Source organism: Orycteropus afer, unplaced genomic scaffold (genome assembly GCF_000298275.1).
Source record: "Orycteropus afer afer isolate SDZICR_OR568_19922 unplaced genomic scaffold, OryAfe1.0 scaffold00068, whole genome shotgun sequence".
NCBI lineage: Eukaryota > Metazoa > Chordata > Mammalia > Tubulidentata > Orycteropodidae > Orycteropus > Orycteropus afer.
In genome coordinates, this window is record NW_006921655.1 from 11,968,638 (window position 1) to 11,993,286 (window position 24,649).

At 38.1% G+C, this 24,649-nt stretch overlaps 1 protein-coding gene across 1 annotated transcript in view; it reads right to left on the reverse strand.

The window, feature by feature from the left end:
* Positions 1-24,649, reverse strand: part of AVEN (apoptosis and caspase activation inhibitor) — a 260,229-nt gene that overhangs the window by 197,259 nt on the left and 38,321 nt on the right. Inside the window, exon 2 of the mRNA XM_007940487.1 lies at positions 19,629-19,806. Within this exon, the coding sequence (XP_007938678.1) occupies positions 19,629-19,806 (178 nt within the window). The remainder of the gene's footprint in view (positions 1-19,628; positions 19,807-24,649) is intronic.

Genomic DNA, 24,649 nt, shown 5'->3' on the forward strand with positions numbered 1-24,649 from the left:
GACACAGACCAGAAACTGTGAGAACTTGTCATAATAGGATAGGAAATTCAGTGTGAGAAATTAACATAATTTAATTGTTGGAAATACCAAACTGCCGCCTTTATAATATTCATTCACCCATTACATCATGTCAAGGCATGTACTGTAAGGCAACATTTTAGTTGCCTTTAGTTGGTTCCAGGTTACTGTGTTCTGTGATTTACTTGCCTTTAAGAGTGAGATAGAGCTTTAGCTTTAGTATTTAGTGCACATATACACATACACACACACACACACACATATATATATACATGTATGTTTAAATAGGCTCCATATACGACTAAGTATTTTATCCAGCAAGATCTATTGGCTAATGTGAGCTGCTGTACAGAAAGTGAATTTGCTCTATAAACTTTCACCCAATCACAATAAAAACTAAAAAAAAAAACATTTTGATGGCATGTTTGGTCAATTTCAGATAGCATAAGTTGGAAAAAAAAAAAAAATCAATTCTTTAGAAAAAGAAAAGTAAGCTTCCACCCAGAATAAAAAAAATAAAAAACATTTAATTGTAGTGACATCCTGGTTATGCAATAATTTATTCATTTCTATTCAGTGATAATCTCCAAGAATGTTTCCTGTTTATTAAGGAATTATCACAGCTACTATTCTAAAATTTCAAATAATTCTTATTTTGAAGCCAATCTCCCAATTGAGCAATGTCTTTTTTATCATGAAGACAAATGTTTTAACAATTTTCTTTACTTTTTAAATATTTTATTATGAATTATTTAAAACAGACAACCAACAGTCATGTGCTTACCACTCAGTATTAACAAATATCAATTTTTGTCATTTCTGCAAGATTCTTTTTTATGGCCCCCTCCATAAGTAGGTGAGGAAAAAAATCCCAGTAGGCAACACAATTTATTCTTTATCAGTTTATTAAAAGTTGGTTATAATTTATACATGTCCATTAATGTTTGTAAGTATCATGAGAAAGATCTTTTGTAGCCATAATTGTAGGTGCTATCTTCATTGTAAATTTTTTTTTTTTTTGGTATAAATAACAAGTCACAGGCAAAGAAATTTAAAAAACTTCCTTGTACCTTTCCTGTTTCAACTGCCCAGCTGAACTTTTTAAAGGAAAGTCCTAGGAAACAGTTATAGCTTAGTTTCTTTTCCCACACCAGCTAGCCCCGCTCCAAGTCAGCCTGCTATGGTACTGCGACATCCTGAATAAAAGTAATCAGCATTAAATTGTCCTTTGCGAAGGAAATCAATCTCAACAGTGATTTCTAGTGTAGAAAACAGATACTAAATTAATAGTCACAAAGGCATGAACTCATAAAGCAAGGTTAATTATTTTGTAAAGAAAAAGGTATTTTGGCTTCAGTCAGAATGGGCTAGGAAAGATTGAGCATAACTATCTCATCACTTTGACAACAGTGAGAAAATCCAACCACCCCCTTTTATGTACAAAAAACACAAAAATCATGATAATAACTACATTTAAAGGGAACACAGAAAGCTGGGTTCCGTACAGTCAGGAGGAAGTTCACCTCCAGAAAACAGTTCTGAGTAAGCTCTAACACGGTCACCTCAAAAGATATTTTCTCTCATATACTACTGTAGTCCCTGGGTGATACAAACTGTTAACCTTCTTAGCTGCTAATCAAAAGGCTGGAGGTCTGAGTCCACCCAGAGGCACCCACAAAGAAAGGTCTAGCAAAATTACTTCTCGAAAATCAACAACTGAAAACTCTAGGGAGCACAGATCTACTCTGACACACACGGGGTTGCCATGAGTCACAGCTGCCTCAATGGCAACTAATTTTTTTCTCATACTGACCAAAGAAATATCATCTGATTCACATTTCAACAAATGCTAAAGATGAGATAGATTCAAACTAATTCTCCTTGTGTCACCATCTCCTCCTAGTCTCCCTTACCTTCATATTCACAAGCACATAAAAATCTACACATCCTAAGAAATTCCATTTTTTATACATTCACAGGAAGCTTTGTCAACGTACTTAGATCTAGGCTGTTGTAATACAGTCCCATAGCCACACTGAGCACTGACCAATTAATATGCTCTTCTTCAAGAACACTTTTGAAAGAAAGGATGATACACCTCTCTTTCTATGCTTGTGAAATGTCGAAGTTTGAAATTCTTCAAGTATTTCTACAAAGGGGTAATCACATGTTCTATTATTGTCTAAGTTCCCAATAATATCATCGTGGAGTAAGCTAGTCTTCCCTGTTAAAGGAAGCAGTCTTAAATGAGAAAGGATTACTTCAAAAATTCACTGTCCTATTTGAAACTACAAATGAACTAGTTCATCTCAAAGAAGATGAAGAGAAAAAATTTCCTTTCCATGCAGAGATCAACCTGAACAAAGCAGCACTTGTATATTATTAATATTTCCTAAGCACCCTCTGAACATACTGTATATTGTGAGCCTCAAAAAACAAACAAACAAAACCCAAACTCACGGTCATCAAGTCAGTTCTGACTCATAGTGACCCCTATTGGGTTTCCAAGGCTGTAAATCATTATGAAACCACATTTGCCTCATCTTTCTCACACAGAGCAGCTGGTGAGTTCTTTAACCACATCACCACCAGAGTTCTCATATAAGAAATATTAGAAGGGTGTTTGTTGTTGTTATGTACCATCGAGTCGGACCCGAGTCATAGTGACCCCTCCTTGGGTTTCTGAGGCAGTATCACTATGGAAATAGATTGCCCCCCATCTTCTTTCCGAGGCTAGTGGGTTTGAACCACCAGCCTTCTGGTTAGCAGTCAAGTACCTTAGGGACTATGCTACTAGAAGGGTATAAACCACAAATATGAAAGTCAGAGAGTTATTCTCACTTTTATGCTCAAGTCTTAAGTCTAATAAGAGCAAACATGAGAAAAATGGATCGGTAAAGAGTGATATGGCAATGCTAGGCAAGAGAGTAGAGGTAACAGAACAGGAAAACACCAAGAGATAGGACCTATTAGCTTATATAACGCCCCAGGATTCTTTTTTATCTTATATAGACTTATTTAAGAAAATATATGTACTTGAGAATATCGGTTAAACTCCAATCTATCTGGGCCTCATTTTCCTCATTTGAAAAATTAAAAACTTGGCCAAATGATCCCTAAGATCTTTTTCAGAGTAAATACTCTATGATGCTCCTCATAAGAATGAGGAAAAAGACACCAATAGTTTTACCAACTTCACTCAAAGAGTAGGTTGACACCCTTAGTAAACTTAAAAGGCACATGCAGAGAAGCAACAGGGACCTTATATGGTCAAGAAAAATCCATTTATGGGGCTATGTATTTCTCTTAAGGAACCCTACTGTGCAATGGTAACAGAAAGGTCACTGGTTCAAACTCAAAAGACCTAGAGATCTGTTCCTATAAAGACTACAGCCTAGGAAACCCTATGAGGCGGTTCTACTCTGTTGTATACGGTCACTGTGAGTCAGAATTAACTGAACAGCACACAACAATGACATACTTTTTCTTCTATCAACTGCTGGTTATGAGAATTCATTCAAGATTTGTACCGGAGGAAACAATTCAGGCAAACACTAACTCGGTCTAGATATAAATTCATTACTGTAATATTTCTCAATTCTTCATTCTCTTGTTGCAGAAGAGGATCAAGTCATTTTTTCACTGTGGTTTTGAACTTTAAAGAAAAAAAAGAAAAGTTAACAGGCGAGATGATTTAATATGTTCTGGTTGAAACAGTCCTATTTTTAGAAACTATCCCATAGTAATAAACTAGTGTGGTTCCTAACAACCAGGCAAAAGAAAATCAAACATGTAGAGTTGAAGATACATTTCTTTCAGGTTCCATCAGGAGCAGCCAAATTCTTATTTATAAATTATACTGTATAGCTGACAGACATACACACACCCACATAGACTCCGTTTAATAATATCTTTTTGTTAGCAGCATACCTTTCAGGTACCAGTGCACTGGGAATGTTTTAACATGACAAGACAGTCTGCTCCAAAATGATTTCACTGCACCTATTATTTTACTTACATAAGGGTATTCTAGTATAGTCCCACACATGAACACTCCAGATATGCTGCCTCCCAATCAACACTTCCTTGGATTTCTCCAATTATAGGCAGATGACCATGCTACAACCTAAGAAGACTAAACATACACGTACAGGTTTTCTGGGAGAGGTACCCAGAAAACAGGCAAAGCATAAATGAGTACATAAAAGCTTTGGGCACTATAATACAGAATCAAGTGCCAAACGTGAAGAGATAGAGTCCAGAAAATGTAGCAGAGTGGTTAATGTACTCAGCTGCTAACCAAATGGTTGGTAGCTCAAACACACTAGCCACTTTACAGGAGAAAGATGTGGCAGTCTGCTTCTATAAAGATTACAGCCTTAAAACTATGAGGCAGTTCTGTTTCATTCTGTAGGGTTACTAGGAGTCAGAATCAATTTGGTGGCAATAGGTTTGGTTTTTTGTTTGTTTTTAAGAAGAAAGAAAAGGAGGTGCCTCTGAGAAAGAAGAGGCTAAAGATAAATTTGCCTCACAACTTGGCCTATTTATCATTATCTGTATACAAAGAGTAGACCAAATTATATCATGCCTCAAGTGAAGGTATTGGGAAGTACTTTAACTGCTTCCCAAATCCCATTTATACTATATGCAAATTAAATCATCAAAATAGTATGAAAATTACAAACTTGCAATACCATTCTGACTTAAAAATATAAAGTTAAAAAATACAGCTCTCATATAGCTAAATTTAACTTACCCTGAAATTGATACACTAGAGCTTCCAATTAAAACTCAAAAAGGACTACCCTGGGATTCAGAAACACTTTGCAGTAAGTACTCTCTCACTTTACAACAGAGGTCTTGGTCACCAAGTTGCAAAAACATTCAGTGGTCTACAGATATTATACTGAATTTATGCATGATCTACAATCCAAAACTTTCTCTAAAACTTCCAAATCCTAGGCAGTAACCCCTCTTCATTTTGTTCAACAGAATAATTTTCTTTCAAAATTGTGAGCAGAGGTCTATCTAAGTAAGAAACCCAGTAAGCAAGGCAAAAAATATTAAGAATAATGATGCCTCATCAATTTTCCTAAAAAAAATAAGATGAATTTCATTTAACTTTCAGTATACATAGCTTAACACATAATTATCATTTTCCTTGAGTTAAATAATTACCAGCAGTCAAGAACTCATTTCCAAATTAGAGCTCCTGAGCACGTCTTTTCATAATATTACAAGTCAGATCATTAAAATAAATCCATATTTTGTTTTCTAGATTTTTCAATATAAATGATACAAGTAGCAAGAGTAATTTTTTTCATTGTCATGACCAGATGAAAAGATATCAAACTATCCAGCAACAGCAATTTTTAAAAAGTAATCTAAAGCTTTTTCCCAGAGATACTACAAACAGAAAAAAAAAAAAAAAAAAAAAAAATCAACGTAATTGTTCTCCCAAACAATGAAATGACTCATTTTCTGCACATGTAAACAGCCTATAGCTGGACTGCCAATTGTATGCAAACTGCAGAAGCCAACAACACAAAAGAAATAATAGCTAATGGGATCTGCAATCAGGCTGACAAGAATTCATATTGCAGTTCTATCACGTACAGTAAGTCCCCAAGTTATGAACATCGAACACCTACTTGCCCTTTAATGTCATGTAAATTTGCCCTCACTTTGAAACAACTGAACCAGTCCCTTAGTCTAACAAATTCATCACTATCACAACCACCTTCACTTGCTGCACTGTGAAGGCTTCAAGCCTTTTCTTGTACTAAAAACCCACTACTCAGGAGCGGATTCCAACTCATAGCAATGCAGTTAGACAGTAAAACTGCCCCATACGGTTTCCAAGGCTGTAAATCTTTTACCAAAGCAGACGGCCTATCTTTCTCCCACAGAGCAGCTGGTGGGTTCAAACCACTGACCTTTTCGTTAGCAGCTGAACACTTCAACCACTGCACCACCAGGGCTCCATCTTACACTAAAGTAAGGCTACATAAGAACTATGCGCACACCAGTTCAGACTTACTTCCAAATTCAACCTAAAGACACACTTAGGAAAGGATCTCCTTCATAACTGGGGACTGCCTGTACTAATTATGTGACATTAGACAAGTTACACCTAACTTCTTTAACTTTAATTTGCCTCATCTATAAAATAGTATAATACTGACCTTGCAAGCCTATTGTAACGTTTAAGTAAAGTATTATATATAAAGTACCAAGTACCCAACCACATGCTCTACAAATAACAGCACTCTGTGCCTGCCACATTAAACAGTGATTTATAGTTTCTTCATCTATATCCCCTCACAAGTGATATTTGCTAAGAATTGTGCAAATTCTGAGATTTTACTCTATTTGCAAACTACCAAGTTAAACTGTTACTGCTTCATGGATGCTAGAAGAAGACATGAGACCCCTGGCTCAGAGACAAAGGACTTTATTACTCATGGTAGAACCAGTAGCCAAAACTTCATATTCATTTGTATTGGTTCCCCATGACCCCTCAGGCCCACGGAGGTGGTGTAAACAGCCCATGCAGTGGATTTCCTTCCAGAAAAGGAACAATGAGCTTGGGGGTTCCCTGCTTTTATAGTAAGAAGCAGCAAGCCTGAAGAACATATTATCTCCTTCTTCACAGTTGCTTGCTACAAACACAACCATGATATATGGCGTGTGTAAAAACTACTCAAGGCCTTGCATTCTTGCATATCCAGCAACAACCTGCAAGAATGCTCACAGCCATGATCGACTGTCTCTTCCTATAATAGTCTTAAAAGCAGGGAGAATGTTTTCACAATTTCTGGACACTCAGCATCTGGCATGACATGTGACACCTGCAGACACTCCTCAAGTGTTTGCTCAATGAAAGACTATGAGCTAGAAATTCTGAGTTTGAATCCAAAGACTGTGACCTTGCACACAGTCAATTTCTTTAAGCCTCATTCTCTTTAACTCTAATGTTGCTGCTGTTGTTGTTGTGTGCCGTCGAGTTGGACTCGACTCATAGCGACCCCTCCTTGGGTTTCCAAGGCAGTATATCACTACGGAAGTAGATTGCCCCATCTTCCTTCCAGGGAGTGACTGGTGGGTTTGAATCGCCAGCCTTCTGATTAGCAGTCAAGTGCCTTAGGCACTATGCTACCAGAGCTCCCTTTAACTCTTAATACTCACTAATAAAATTTCCACAAATATTCAATCAAAGAATTCTCTCTAAAGACTCTCCTAGCTCTAAAACAGAAAGGTTCTCTTAATCTCTCAACAGCAGAATGTCAGAAAGCCCAGGTACCTGATCCTCTGACAGATCTGACTCATCATTCCTACCATGAAGGCAGAAATTCAAAATTACAAACTTAGAATTCTAAGTTAATTTTGGTTATTCAAAGTTATTCATGATAACCTATTTTCCTATAAATTTTTTTTATGAAGATTCAATTCTTTATGAACACAAGACAGGACACTATATCTAATCACAAATTCTAAAAAGAAATATTAGAACAACATAACTTGTCTTCTTAGCTAGCATGTAATACATAAAGAAAGCAATTAAACTTCCTAAAGCATCATGGTTTTAAAAGACCAGCACAGTATCATTTTAAAAGATAAAACATTTCCTTTCACGGGCAATACACAGGATGCAATATTTAAGGGATTGTTCTGGTTACCTAGTACTGCTCTGACAAGAATATACCACAAATGGGATGGCCTTAACAAACAGGAGTTTATTCCCTTACAGTTTGAAGGCTTTAAGTCCAAGTTCAAAGTGCCAGGCTCTAGGGGCTGGGTGAAAACCCTTCAACCTTGGGGTCCAGCTCTGCCTCCTGCTCCTGGTCCACTGCAGCTAGAGGTAGTGTTTTTCACTCAGACAGCTGCTGGCTGCTAAGGCTGACAAGCCCAAGGTTGACAAGTAAAAAGACACAGTCCCAATGTTACCAAACCACACAGCAGACCATTAATTCAAGTTCATTGTAAATCCCAAGGTCAGCAGAGCATGGCAGGCTGCTGAACAATGACAGGGCTACATGCAGGGTCCAAGCATGCCATATGCTAGAGACCATTCCCAAAGCTGCTTCTTATATACTGGAAGCAGACCACATACCCAAAGCAGGTACTCAGCTGCTGTGGTAGATCCCATCATGGAGCTGATTGCCAGTCTCATCATGGGGAATAACTACCACCAGCCGCCCAGCCACTCAACCAGGCCCAGCCAACTTGACACACAAATGTAACCACCACAGCCCTCAACCTTGGGCTTCAGCTCTGCCTCCTGCTCACAGCCCCCTGAAGCTAGAGGCTTTTCTTCACTCAGACAGCTACTGGCTGCTGAAGCTGCCCAGCCCAAGACTGACAAATAAAAAGGTATAGTCCCAATGTTATCAAACTACATGGCAGGCCATTAATTCAAGTCCATTGTAAGTCCCCAGGTCGGCAGAGCACGGCAGGCTACTGAACAACGACATGGCTACATGCAGCTTCCAAACATGACATAAGCTAGAGACCATTCCCCAAGACTTCTGCTTATATACAGGAAGCAGACCACATTCCCTAAGGCAGCTACTCAGCTGCTCACAGTAGATTCCACCATGGAGTTGATTACCAGTCTCATCATGGGGAAATACTACATCCAGCTGCCCAGCCACTCAACCAGGCCCAGCCAAGTTGACACACAAACTGAACCACCACAGGGATAACAGTTAATACCCAAGAAGTTATCAGGTAGATCTCTTCCTCAAGTGCCATGTAAACACAGATTTAATTTTCCAGCAGGAATTCCTACCACAGATTATGAAAAGAAGTATACTGATATCCTCAGTAGTCTTTTGGAGATTTACACCATTAATAATTGTCAATAAATAAATAAAAGGATTATATATTGATTTCATGACATCAATTCTGTCATAGGTAGCTGGCAATAAGATCTGTCTAGTACCCTCACAACAAATGATCTGAGGGTATTTTTTCCATTCCACTCCAGCTGTGTCAATGCCACTAAAACACACAATGCTGTATCCTATTGTTGTTGTTAGTGCCATTAAGTCAGCTCCTGACTCATGATGACCTCATGTACAACAAAGAAAATGCTGCCTGGTCCTGCACCCTCCCCATGATCAGGACATCTGACTGTTTCATTTATAAATGAAACCCATAAGGTTTTCATTTGCTGACTTTTCCAAGCAGATCTTCAGGCTTTTCTTCTCAATCTTATTGTGGAAGCTCCACTGAAACTTGTTCAGCATCATAGCAACATATGTTTCCACTGACAGATGAGTGCGGTGGTTGTGTGAAGGTGTACTGGCCAAGAATGGAACCCAGTACACTGTGTATAGACAACTAAACTGTTATCCAATCTTTTCATTTGTATTTGTTCCACTTAAAATAGAACTGATAGACTTGCAAATAAAAGATTTTTGCTCTAGTGCATTCTGCTCACACTATAAACATTTTTCTAACTTTGCTTATCTGTGACATCTTAAAAGGAACAGACATTGCATATGGCATGAGTTCACTGACTCATTATTTGAACAAAGAAGTGAGGGGGAGGGCAGAGAAAATCTGCTTAAAAACCTAAGTTTTTATGCCTGAAGGTTAGAGTATGTTGTTGTTGTTATGTGCCGTTGAGTCAGAGCCAACTTATAGCGACCCCTCCTTGGGTTTCCAAAGCAGTATCACTATGGAAGTAGATTGCCCCATCTTCCTTCCGAGGAGTGGCTGGTGGATTTGAACCGCCAGCCTTCTGGTTAGCAGTCAAGTGCCTTAGGCACTATGCTACCAGAGCTCCCAGTTAGAGTATGGTATTATTTTTAAAGTTCATGAAACATACCTTAGAACTTCAAGAATACTGTTCAAAAGAAAAAGCTAAAGGCATGACTATCAGTCTTACATAGAATCCTAAAAAAGAGATCTTGAGACTCTCAGTACCCAGAAAAATGACTTCAAACAAACCACCTCCCTCTTCATATCTTTTACTTATAAAAATGAGCAGGCTACTGCTCATGACCAGAAACTCAAACATAATGGGTAGCACCTGCACAGCACGAGGTGAGGGGTGCTAAAAAAGGACTACCTTTCCGAAAGTATTTCCCAGTTACTCTGAGAATGGAAATTCCACCATTTCAAAATCAAAGAATGGATAATACATTTACACAATCTAAATAATTATTAAATATGCATGAGTAATCATCATCTATTTCAAGAGAATACCACACTACCATACTAATCCCACCATTACCACCTACCATGCACCCCTCCTCAATCATAACCTCTCCTCTAACCACAATCCTGACTATTGTAATAATCTTCTTTGATTTTCATTTTCATTTACCACCTATATCTACATCTCTAAACAGTTTACTTTTTCCTGTGTTTGAATTTTCTGCCTTAGGCACTACACCACCAGAACTCCTTTAAATAGAATTACACTGAGGTATTTTGTGTATGTGCATTGTTTCTTTCACTCCACATTATGTTTGAGAGATTCACCTATTTATTTATGTATTCATTCCATTATTCATGGGTTTTGAGTTGCTTCCATCTGAGGCTCTTCTGAAACCTACTGCTATGAACATTCATGTCCATGTCTCTTGGTACACATGTGTTGGAATTTCTATAGAATATCTTCCAAGGGTGGAAATACTAGATCTTAATAGAAAATGACAAACGATCTTCCAAAATGAATATACCAACATATACATATACCAACTATGTGTGAGAGTAGAAATCCATTCTTTGAATTAAATATCAGTCTTCAAAAATTCAGTTACAACAGAGGTCCTAGTAGAGTAACACTTTAAATTGGATACTAGGTATATTCTTAGCAAAATGTCTATTTTCAAAATGACATCTGAAAAGCAGACTAGCGATATATGCATAGCACAGCTATTTCTGGAGGAAAAAAAAAAAAAAAGTATAAAGAATGATCCAAAGCATACAAACCTTGTCAGAGCAACTACTTCTGGATTAAACACCACAGTGTTAACACTGGCCATCCTTCAAGGCACATGATAGATGCTGAGATGAAGTGAGGGAAAAATGACCAGTTATAGGTATGAAAATTAGGAGGAAAGGGAAAAAGAACTTTATGTATTTGTATGACTTCACCTAAGACCACCAATTTCTACATACTGAAAGAACAGGCCTTTGAATTGGTTCATTCCAGCTTGACCCCCTGCTGAGAATTTGCCTTTCCACCCCAGATATGCTGAAACAGAATCTATATTTTAACAAGTTCTCCGGATCTTTTTGACTAGAGTTCTAGACTTATTAACTTACTGCCACACTGCCAAAAGAAAGACTATTGTGTCATAAGCCAAACTTAAACATCTAGTATTAAAATTTTTTTCTATGTTAATTAATGTCTAATTTGGTACTCAGTAAAAGAATTATATACTAGCAAAGAAAAATAGAAAATGGAATCACCACCTAGATTATCAGCCATGATACACCAGAGGAGCAGCATTAACATTCAGGGAAAGCTGAACAGACAGGAATACATAGTTAAAAAAGACACAGGGAGGGAGTAGTCGCAGGGAGGGGAAGGGAGAAGAGTTTTTTATGAGATGGTAATAGGGCCATGAAATCAAATGTGCATTAACTATTGAATGTACATCAAATTTGCACCCAAAGTACAATTTTACACACACACATATATATATGTGTATATATGTGTATGTGTATATGTATTTATTTCTATGTATTTATATATTTATACATATGTATATATATATATAAATATAAATAATGGAATCAAGAGAAGTTATATACTCATTAGAAAACTGAAATATGAAATGAAGTAATTATGCCACCTCACTCCACCAATCTAAATGATTGTAAGAGGACACAGCAATAAGGTTGGGCAATCTATTTCCGTAGTGATACCACCTCAGAAACCCAAGGAGGGGTCACTATGAGTCGGGTCCGACTCGACGGCACATAAGAACAACAACACAGAAAACAAAACAGAATTCAAACTTGTAGGAGAAAATATAGAACACCACCTTTGTGATCTTGGGAAAAGAATGGATTTCTCAAATAAGACATAAGCAGCATAAATGATAAAATTTTAAAAATGATAAATTCCATTACATTAAAATTTTAAACTATGCACTGAAAGCACCCTTATAAAAGTATGTTGTTGTTATTGTTATATGCCGTTGAGTCAGATCCGACTCATAGCGACCCCTCCTTGGGTTTCCAAGGCAGTATCACTACGGAAGTAGATTGCCCCATCTTCCTTCCGAGGAGTGGCTGGTGGGTTTGAACCACCAGCCTTCTGGTTAGCAGTCAAGTGGTAACCTCACATCAAATGAAAATATTTGCAAACACAAACAACAAAAGTATCAAGAATACATAAAGAAAGGAAAAAAAAAAGAATACATAAAGAACATCTAACAAGCCAGTAAGAAAGAAGCCAAATTTTCAAAGAATGTAAGCAGTTTACAGAGAAGAAAGGAAGAAAAGCAACAAACATAAAAAGAAACAACTTCAATAGCAACTACAGACACAAAAATTGAAGCCTCCAGTGACCTGGAGAAAGTCACTCCCATCGTTAGTGAAAAGGTGGTGGGATCATCAATCCTTCTACGCTGGAGAAATCTATAGTCCATTCATCCTACTACCTTTTCACTGTCCCTCATGTCTCTCATATTTCACTTCCCTCCTTACCCAGTTTAAACAATCATAATCTTCCTTTCCCATCTCTCACATCATTGCATTTTTTCTGGTTAACCTATAATCATGATTAAATGCAACTTTTCCTCCTTCTATGCCTGTTCCCACAAAGGAGAATGTGATTGACTGGGGGGAGGGCCTCTGTACTTGTTCTCACTTTAAATTCATGAGCACTAACCTCAAGGGCAGCATAGTGCCTAAAGCACTTGACTGCTAACCAGAAGGCTGGCAGTTCAAACCCACCAGCCACTCCTCAGAAAGAAGATGGGGCAATCTACTTCCTTAGTGATACTGCCTCAGAAACCCAAGGAGGGTCTGACTTAACGGCACATAACAACAACAACAACTTCAAGTGGGCCCCAATTTACTACCCAGCAACCATACCATATTTTCCTATTTCATTCAATCTTCTATGGCTAAATAACTATGTCTTACCTCCTAGTTTTTCTTTAACTGGAGCTCTGGTGGTGTAGTGCCTAAGGCATTTGACTGCTAACTAAAAGGCTGGAGGTTCAAATCCACCAGCCATTCCTCAGAAGGAAGACTGGGCAATCTACTTCTGTAAAGATTTACTGCCTCAGAAACCCAAAGGGGGCTGCTATGAGTTGGAATCGACTCGACAGCACTGAGTTTGGTTTTCGGAGTTTCTCTTCACAGTTCTAATACCTCTTCCCTCACCTTCATTGATAGCTTTCTTACATCACTAAGAAAATTGAAGGAACAAGAAGAGTGACCATCACTACACTTCTACCCATCTACCTACATGTTGCTGTTATTATTGTTAGGTGCCATCAAGTCAGCTCCAATTCATAGCGACCCTGTGTACACCAGTACATAACACTGCCCAGTCCTGTGCCACCCTCACTATCTTTGCTATACCTGAGCCCATCATTGCAGCCACTGTGTCAATCCATCTCATTGAGGGCCTTCCCCTTTTCTCATTGACCCTCCACTTTACCAAGCACGATATCCTTCTCCAGGGAATGGTCCCTTCTGACATGACCAAAGTAGGTGACATGAAGTCTGGTCATTCTCGCCTCCAAAGAGCATTCCAGCTGCACTACTTCCAGGTCAAATTTGTTAGTTCTTTTAATAGTCCATGGTACTTCCAGTATTCTTCGCCAACACCACAACTCAAAAGCATCAACTCTTATTAGGTCTTCCTTATTCACTGTCCAGCTCTCACATGCATATGAGGCTACTGAAAATACCATGGCTTGGGTGAGGTGCATCTTATTCTTCAAGGAGACATCTTTGGTCTTCAGCACTTGAAAGAGGTCTTTTGCAGCCGATTTGCCCAGTGCAGTATGTCATCTGATGTCTTGACTGCTGCTTCCATTGGTATTAATTGTGGAACTAAGTAATATGAAATCTTTGACAACTTCAATCTTTTCTTCATTTATCGTGATGCTGCTCATTGGTCCAGTTATGAGGATTTCCATTTTATGTTGAAATACTGCAGTCTGTAGTCTTTTATCCTCATCTTTAAGTGCTTCAAGTCATCCTCACTTTCAGCAAACCAAGTTGTGTTGTCTGTGTATCTCAGGTTGTTAATGACTCTTCCTCCAATCCTGATGCCACACTCTTCTTCATATAGTCTAGCTTCTCGGATTATTTGTTCAGCATACAGATTAAGTATGGTGAAAGGGTACAACCCTGATGCACTCCCTTCCTGACTATAAACCATGCAGTATTCCCTTGGTCTGTTCGAACAATAGCCTCCTGGTCTATGCACAGGTTCCTCATGAGTACAATTAAGTGTTCTGGAATTCCCATTCTTCTCAATGTTATCTATAATTTGTTATGATCCATACAGTCTAATGTTTTTGTATAGTCAATAAAACCCAAGTAAACATCTTTCTGGTACTCTCTGCTTTCAGTCAAGATCCATCTAACACCAGCAATGATATCCCTCATTCCACATTGTCTTCTGAATCCAGCTTGCATTTCTGGAAGCTCTCTGTCAATATACTGCTGCAACCATTTTTGAATTATCTTCAGCAAGATTTTACTTGCATGCAATATTAATGATAGTGTTCAATAATTTCCACATTCTGTGGGATCACCTTTCTTTGGAATGGGTAGAAAAATATGGATCTCTTCCAGTCAGTTGGCCGGTTAGCTGTCTTTCAAATTTCTTGGCATAGACAAGTGAGCTCCTCCACTGCAGCCATCAGTTTGTTGAAGCCTCTCAGTGGGTATTCTGTCAATTCCTGGAGCCCTGTTTTTCACCAATTCCTTCAGTGCAGCTTCAACACCATTGGTTCTTGATCATATGCAACCTCCTGAAATGGATGAACATCAACCAATTCTTTTTGGTACAGTGACTCCGTGTATTCCTTCCATCTTCTTTTGATGTTTCCTGTTTCATTCAATATTTTGCCCATAGAATCTTTCAATATTGCAACTCAAGGCTTGAATATTTTCTTCAGTTGTTTCAGCTTGAGAAATGCCAAGTGTGTTCTTCCCTATTGGTTTTCTAACTTCAGGTCTCTGCACATTTCATTGTAACAACTGACTTTGTCTTTTCGAGCTGCTCTTTGAAATCTTCTGTTCAGCTCTTTTATCTTGTCATTTCTTCTATTTGTTTTAGCTACTCTCTGTTCAAGGGCAAGTTTCAGAGTCTCTACCTACATAGATGCCCATACATTCTGCTTGCTCTCCTATAAGAGTTGATAAACTGTCCAAGTTCCTACCAATATGCAATTTCTCCACCTGAACATTAGATCCCATCACATAGATAGACATCACATGTCTATCACAGAACACAGAGCCAGTAATTTTCACCCCTTCCTGTGTTATCTTTGCCCTCTATCAAATAGTCAGTTATTGCCCCCATCTTAACTTTTTCATTACCTGTGGGATATATAGTGCCCACCTACATTTTTCATCTCTGGGATTTAGTAGGCAGGTGTCATCACACTTTTAGCATATGCTGTGTCTTATCAGGGCCCGTTTAACTGTGTGAATCTGAAGAAATGGGCCTCATCCCAACAACCCCAACACCAGAGACCCCTCAGGATATACATACCCCATTAATTTTATCTAAAATCCTTTTTACCTCAAAAAATATTTTTCAATTCATTCCAAATGATTTTCATTATTGAAAACACATGGTTTCAACAAAATATTTCAAGCAGAAAATAATTCAGTCTTGAAAGGGTTATTAAAATTTTCTTGACCCACTTCCCCCATCAGCCCATTATTCTCCTCCCTTGTATAACATAAGTCTTTAAGAGTTATTTATACTTGCTGTCTCAAATATCTCTCCTTCCACTCTTTCTTAAGCCCAAGAATTTATCCCACCACTCCAAAATAGCTCTTCAAGGTGACTCAGAACTTCATTTGTTAAATTCAACAGCCAATTTTTGGCTGTCATTAGTTGTATTTGGCAGGACAGATTACATCTTCTTCCTTAAAACACATGAAGATATGAATCCCTCCTGGTTTTTCCCTCTCATGCTTAGTCTCCTTTGCCAGTTTCTTCCCATCTTCATAACTTTTAAACACAGCATTTTCTATTATCACTCCCTTACCCCAATCTACTGCCACTGAGTCAAATCTGACTCTTAACAACCCCCGAAGGATTTCCAAGGCCATAAATCCTTATGAGAGTGAATTTGTGTCATCTTCCTCCCACAGAGCAGCTGATGAGTTCGAACCACCAACCTTTTGGTTAGATGCCAAATGCCTTAACCACTGAATTAGAGCTCCTTAGTCATCTCATACAGTCTCATAACTTTAAATATCATCTCTAGATGCAACTAGACAGCAACTGATAACAACAACATAGACTGACATCACCCAAAGGTGATCTCCAGCCCAGATCTCTCCCCTGAACTCCAGGTGCCTTTATACAACAGCCTGCTCTACATTTCCTGTTAGATGTTGTGCTGATCTCTTCCATTTGCCACTCCAGATTTACTTTTCTCCACTCTTTTCTGCTCTAGGAGGTTAGTCTATATGGTTACAGCAACAGGTTTTCCTTGCTTCTGGCTTCCAGTTGGCTAGCCTTATGGGAAGCCTTGGTAGGAGACTGGAGGGAAAAGAACAAAGACCAGAATATTTATCTTTCTGTCACTCTCCCTCTGGAGTCATCTTTGCTGGTCATGTCCCTTGACCAAAGATGATTTATTCTTTTAAAGTAATCTTCTCTACATGAAGCTTTCAGTATTCCAATAATTAACAATGGTAATAACTCTGCTGTTACCTGCCCTTCTTATACTGCACTATCCCTAATGATCCTACTCATGCTTTTTCAAAATGGTTCCTTTGTTAAAGTTTCCTACAGGCCTCTTCATTGATACAGATGTCTAACTGGTATCTTGATTTTAAAAAGTCCAAAACTGAACTCCTCTTATAGTGTTACCCAGCTCAGTTAATGGTAACTTACTTCTTTTAGCGTTCAAGCCAAAAACTTGGCATCATACTTACATATTTTTTTTTTATCTCATACCTCTCTGCTCTTCCCTTAAAATAGATCCAGAACCCAATCACATTTTTACCACTTCTGCTACTGCCCATAACTGGCCAAAAGGCAGGTATCAAAACAAAAATAGTAGACTGGTAAAACTGTTTAGGAACAATCAATGAATGGAATGCCATCAGCTAACCTGTACTTAAAAGGATTATGCTGTGTGCATTGTGCATTATAATGATATAAGATTGACTCTTGACCTGTTGACTCAATCTAAGATTAGTGGCATAGTGGTTAAGGCATTCAGCTGCTAACCAAAAGGTAGAATATTCAAACCCACCAGCCATTCAGCAGGAAAAAGATGAGGCAGCCTCTGTCTCCCTAGAGATTTACCAAAACCAAACTCACTGCCATCGAGTCGGATCTGACTCATAGCGACCCGTTATCTCTATGGAAGTAGATTGCCCAATCTTCCTTCTAAGGAGTGGCTGGTGGGTTTGAACCACCAGCCTTCTGGTTAGCAGTCAAATGCCTCAGGCACTATGCCACCAGAACTCCTATAGCCTTGGAAACCCTATGGGGAAGTTCTACTTTGTCCTACAGGGTCACCATGGGTTGGCATCAATTCGTTGGCAGTGGGTTTGGTTTTTAGTTTTCCTACTCAAAAAGATTTACTAAATTAAGGTAGAAGAAAATTCATCAATTTACGATTCTTAGTATGGTACAAGTATTCAAAGATATAGGAAAATGAGACAGAAGAAAAGTAAAATTCAAAAGCAGCATAAAAGTGGGAGGAGGGGGTTTCAAAACAAACTAAAATGAATTTGGTTTTACTTCTCTATTCCTCAAATTTTCAGCCTTTAATTTTTTTTTTTTTTTTTTGACTGGCCATACTATCATTTTTCTATTGAACTTCACATATATTTGCAAGAAACAATAGAGAGATGTCTTGTACACTTTGCCCAGTTTCCCAAATGACTATCTTTACAAAACTATAGTAAAACAACATAATCAAAATATTGACATAATGACATTGATAATGTCAAATTTATTCAAATTTCCCCAGTTTTAATTGTCTCATATGTGTACAGTATGTGTATATTAAGTTCTGCACAATATTACCACTTGTTTATGTTTGTGTATTATCACCACAGCCAAGATATTGAATAGTTCCAACAGCACAAGGCTCCCTCATTTATAACCATATCCACCTGCTCCCACACACACACACCCCCAGCAACCATGACTCTATCTTCCATCCATCCTTTAATCTCTCATGTCACACTATAGTACTACCCAGTGCTACTCCATTATTTCCTGTTACTACTCTCTAGCTTCACCCAGCTCTACTTCACGTCCACATCACTCAAGGTGGAGTCAATCTTAGATAACAGCTGGCCATGGATGGAATGAGTTTTTCACCTTATTGAGAGAGAAGGCTGAGTCCCAAAAGCAAAAAAAGGTAACTTCTGATATACAGGTGCATACAGCTCTAACGTGCATATCCACTAATATTCCTAGCTATTAAAAAAAATCGGGGGAGTATATATATATTCCAGAAACCCTGTAAAGCTTTGTATCAGACTAAGTATACTGATTCCTCTCTTAAAATACCTACTTCTGTTTCTCAGATTACCTAATTCAGAGTGGCATGGTTCAACATTGTTCACATATATAAAGCCCTTTATCAAGCTTAAACCTCCAGTAATTTCTACACCAGTACATGCAAATCCTAATTTCTACTCTTAAAAACTTAATTTTTCCCTTTCAGTCCATTAAAAACACCATTCTTTACTTGGATTTAAAATCCAAAGACCAAAGGATAGATTGCTCGTTATAAAAATACAATTTAAAAGTAGCATAAATAAAATGTCTATGCCACTTTCACATCAACACCCATAGAAACAGCAGTCAAGAAATCACACTTTGTATTGCACTGGGCAAATATGCTGCAAAAGACCTCTTTTAAAGCAAAGATGCCACTTTCAATATCAAAGTGTGCCTAATCCAAGCCATGGTATTTTCAAATGCCTCATATGCATGTAAAAGCTAGACAATGAGTAAGGGAGACTGAAGAAGGGTTGATGCCTTTGAAATGTATTGGTGAAGAATACTGAAAATATCCATGGACTGCCAGAAGAACAAACAAACCTGTCCTGGAAGAAGTGTAGCCAGAATGCTCCTTAGAAGCGACAATGGCCAGACTTCTTCTCATGTACTTTAGTCATATTGTCAGAAGGGACCATTCCCTGGAGAAGAATAACATGCTTACTAAAGTAGAAGGTCAGCGTCGGCGAAAAAGGGGAAGACCATCAATGAGATGGACTGACACGGTGGCTAGGACAATAAGCTCAAGCATAGCAAGGGTTGTGAGGATGCCACAGACCAGACAGTGTTTCAGTCTGTTGTACATGGGGTCACTACAAATCAGTGCCAACTCAACGGCACCTAACAACAACAAAAATGCCACTTTCACAGCACTAAGCAGTATGCGTGCAACTGGAACTCATACCTGCAGAGCTAAGGAGGACGCTGAAATCTGTCCCCCTCTGGGATTCTCCACTTTCATTATCAACCTCTTTTTCTGTATCTTGATATCGATCCCAGTTAGAGACAATTTTTCTTTTAGAGTAATTTCCCTGTTCTTCATTCTCTTCTCCATAGGTCTCTGCATCACTGTCATCTTCAACCTGTAATCATTAGAGATAAATTAGTAAGTGGAAATCTTGACCTTAGAGCCTTAGCAATAATACAAAACAAAGTAACAATAAGAAAAGCATAAAGGTTATCATAAAAATAAAAAGCAAACTTATAGACCAAGCTGCCTGAAGATATTGAATAAAATTTCAAGAGAAATGGATTACAATAGAGTGTTCTTTCAGTGTAAACTTTTCATTTAGCACTGAAAAAGAATCTGGCCAGTAACTAAAAATCTCTGTAACTGGTATCTCTAACATCCATCCTAATATATCCTATTTTGATAGTTGCTTCATCTAGTTGAAATCCAGGCTGAAACAGTCTTAAACTCACAGGACTTTAGGACAGAAAATAAACTCTCCCTTTCAATTTACAGATTCAGAGACACCCTCCGTATGTTTTATAAACTTTAGAGAGATCATTCTAGAGAGTAGTTCCCAGTCCTGGCCTCTAAAGGGTTAAGAGAGCCTGCAGAAAACATGTAGATTGTAAACAATTCTAGAAGACAAAAGGCTCAACTCAATTTCTTAAATAAATTGCAAGGGGGAAGGGAAACATATTAAAAGAGTTTAAGGTAAATATGTTGCCACTGATTTCTACTCAAAGTGACCCCCATGTGACAAAGCTGAACTGCCCCATGTGGTTTTCAGAGCTGCTGGGTAGGTTCAAACTGCCAAGGGAAATATAACCAATTATAACATAGGGAATTTATCTATACCCCAATTCAAACACCTGAACTAGAAAAAAATAACCACTTATGAAACAATTGGGAAAATGTGAACAATGAATGTATATTCGATTGTATTAAGAAAATACTGTTATTTTTATTTACTTACTGTTTGGTGTGATACCATGTGATTTTTTTTGTTGTTGTTTACTTTCTTATTTTTTTAGAAATAAATACTGAACTATTTATGGATGAAAAATATGACATCTAGGACTTGCTTCAAAATAACAGGTAGAGAGGAATGGTGGATAGAGTGAGACCCAAGATTGAGTGTAACTGGTAAATGCTGATGGGTACATGCAAGTTCATTATATTAATCCTTTCCACTTTCATGGAAGTTTGAAATTTCCCATAATGAAAAGCTAAATTTAAAAAAAAAAAAAAAAAGATAGATGCATGCAGAATCTAAAGACTGGTTTCACATGGTTGCAGGGGACATCAAACTCAATTGGCATAACATACTACACAAAAACACTGCTGTACATCCTACTTTGGTGAGGAACAACTGGGGTCTTAAAAGCTTGCAAGCAGCCATCTAGATGCAACAATGGGTCTCTCCTTGTCCACAGCAGAGGAGGAGGAAGAAAACCAAAGATGCGTGGAAATAACTAGTCCAAGGGACTAGCAGACCATGCAATCCTCAGCCTCTGTGACCATGAAATCAGAAAAACAAGATGGTGCCCAGCTACCACTGTCAACCTCTCAGAAAGGAATCAATGCAAGAGATACTGGATAGGGTGGGAGAACAATGTGGAACAAAACTCAAAATCATAAAAAAGACTAGGTTTACTAGTCTGATCGAGTCTGGCGAGACCCCCTGGACTATGGCCCCTAGTTACCCTTCAAGTCTGGAAGTGAACTTACTCTTGTGGCTTCCAGCCAAACAACAGGCAATAGATGGTAAACATCCATCTCGTGTAGATGCACTCTTTAGAATGATCCATCATGGGAGAACAGAAAGGCAGCATTTGTACAGGGAGATAGTTCAGGGGGCAGGGATGTACAGGAAAGAAGGACATGGGGAAGAGGTAACTACAGGCAGGAAGGAGGCAGAGAGCTGTTACATGGTGGGGATTGCAGTCAATGTCATGAAACAAAATGTGTATGAATTTCTGTAAGGAAAACTAATTTTCTCCATAAACTTTCACCCAAATCACAATCAAAATTTAAATAAATAAAGATTGGGTTCAAAAAGCAACATTAAGATTGTGAAATTCTCAGCAAGAAAAAATTAGTGAAATGCATTAAAACAATCCATCTGTATAGGATGAGTTAGTATGGACTTTTTTTTTAAATAAGATTTTATTAACACAAAAATAAGACATGCTTATTGTAGTAAATAATACTTCATCTTCCTGTCACCTAGGGAGCACCCCTACTAACACCTTAGTGTATGAATTTCCAGATCTTTTTCTATATATGTATATATATGTATGTATGCATGTGTGTATGAGTATGTATGTTTGTATACATAAACCAAACAAAAACTCACTGCCATCAAGTCGATTCTGACTCATAACCAACTCCATTAGGATTCCGAGGTGGTAAATCTTTACAGAAGTAGATTGCTCCATCTTCTTTCCGCAGAGCTGCTGGTGGGTTTGAACCACCAACCTTCTGGTTAGCAGTCAAATGCCTTAGACACTGCACAACCAGAGTCATTTAAATATATAAATAAATATATATATATATATATATATATATATATATATATATATATATATATATATGCCAGCTTTTAAAAAATTAATATTCTCCACCTTTCCATTTCAGTAAATTTTCATTTCATCTAATACCCAGACTACTGTCAAATTTCCCTAACTGATCCCAAAAAAATTCCTTTGCAGCTGGTTTGTTCAAACAAGTATCCAATTCAGGGCCATGCATTTTATCTGATTGTTTATCCCTAACATCTCTTCTCTATAGCACAATCTCTTTTATGCCATTGATTACTACAGAAAGCAGGGTGGCATCATGCAGTAAGGTCCATCTCTTGTCAAGCTGCTTCCTCATGGGAGCATTATCTCAATGGTATGTTTTTGTATTGCCAGTGTGTCCTATAAACTAATCTAAAAGATCTAAATGCCTGATAGATTCAAGCTAAATATTTTTGGCTGAAATATACCATAGATGGTACCCTGAACCCCATCCTGCATCAAATCAAATAACACATTATAAATACCTAAGCCAACATAAGTAATGCTGAGATTGGATGATAAATTCTGAACCACCCATTATATAGTTATCCTCCCCTTTGCATCTAAGAAATTGTCTTTGTGGTTGTGATAGTTGAGGGTGTGTGTCAACTTGGCTGGACCATGATTCTGAGTGGTTTAAGCAGTTGTGATGTGGTTCCCATGATGAGATCGGATGTATATGCTTTGAGCAGCCAATTCGTTGAAAGGGAGTTTCCCTAGGGGTGTAGCCTGCTTCCAATGTGTGTGTGTGTGTGTGTGTGTGTATATGTTGTTGTTGTTATGTGCTATCGAGTCAGACCCGACTCATAGCGACCCCTCCTTGGGTTTCTGAGGCAGTATCACTATGGAAGTAGATTGCCCAACCTTCCTTCCAAGGAGTGGCTGGTGGATTTGAACCACCAGCCTTCTGGTTAGCAGTCAAGTGCCTTAAGCACTATGCTACCGGAGCTCATCTATATACATACATATATATATATATATACACACACACACATACACACACACATATATATACACACACACATATATATATACATATATACATATACATATATATATATATACACACACATATATATATATATAGACATTCTGGGAAAATGAGAGAACTTTCTCTGCATCTGAATGCTGTTGCGCTGCCTATAACTGTCCTTGAACGAACAATCTACTATTCTGCCTGGTGATCTTAGGTTGGATTTGTCATCTGCCGAAGTCAATTGCCAGTATACTGTCTGCCAACCTTGAGCTCGTCAGCCCCTGCAGCTGCCTGAGTCAGCAAAAGCTTTGAGCTTGACTTTTGATCCAGGAACCTGGGACTTGCCAGCTTCTCTAACTGTATGAGCCATTTTCCTAAGATAAATTTCTCTATATATACATATACACACACAAGTAAGCTTTACTGGTTTAGCTTCTCTAGAGAACCCAGCCTAAAACAGTGGTGTTCCTTTGGTCTACTGCAAATTTCTAGTGCCACATCAACTGTTCACCTAACAAAATTATACTAGTCAATAAGCTTCTCCTAAATCAAATTTCCTAATAGTTTGTGAAATGGTGTAAACTGCTTTCTCAAGATTACTTTCAGCCCTCAAATATCATCATAATCTTCCTTGACAGCACAAAAACATGGCAATCTACATTATAATCTAAGGATGTCAAAGACTGCCTGAAACCTAGAGGCTTCCTGCCATTGCTGCAAGTTTCTCAGAGCCAAAAGACACTGGCAGATTTAAAGGTATATGACTAAATGAGAGCTGCTATTATATAAATAACAAATACCAGAAACATTCCAAAAAAATAGCTTTGTGATGAGAACTGGGTGGACAGAACTAAAGCTGAAAATACTAAAAAGGCTTAAAATGGGCAATTTTAATATTCTTTTGTTGGCCCACTGGGAAAACAGAATTGGAAGAGTTTTCCCCAGGTAGTAAAAAACCTCTGAAGACAGCCATAACACATGGCAGAAATATAAACATGGGCAAAATAATGGGCTTGATATGAAAAAGGATTATGGTCTGACACACCTGAGGAACTATTAATGCAGTGAAACAAGCACTGAAATGGGAGGCAGGAGACCTAGACAGACTAAATGGCCCTGCCATTACCATCATTTAATATTTACTGAGTGTTTATAATAGGCTGGGCTTCACACAGCTGACTGACTCACTAATTCCCAACTTTGAAGAATCATTGAACAAGGATCTTATTACCCCCACCCAAGTACAAAGACAAGAATTGTCATTAGCCTCCATCACAAAAGGACACTAAGAAGTCAGAGTTGAGAAGACATTTGTTGTAACTTAAAAAAAAAGGTGTATCATCCGATCTGCAACCTATACAACTATGAGATCAGAAGAACTAGGTGGTGCCCAGCTACCACTATTTCAGTAAATTTTCATTTCATCTAATACCCAG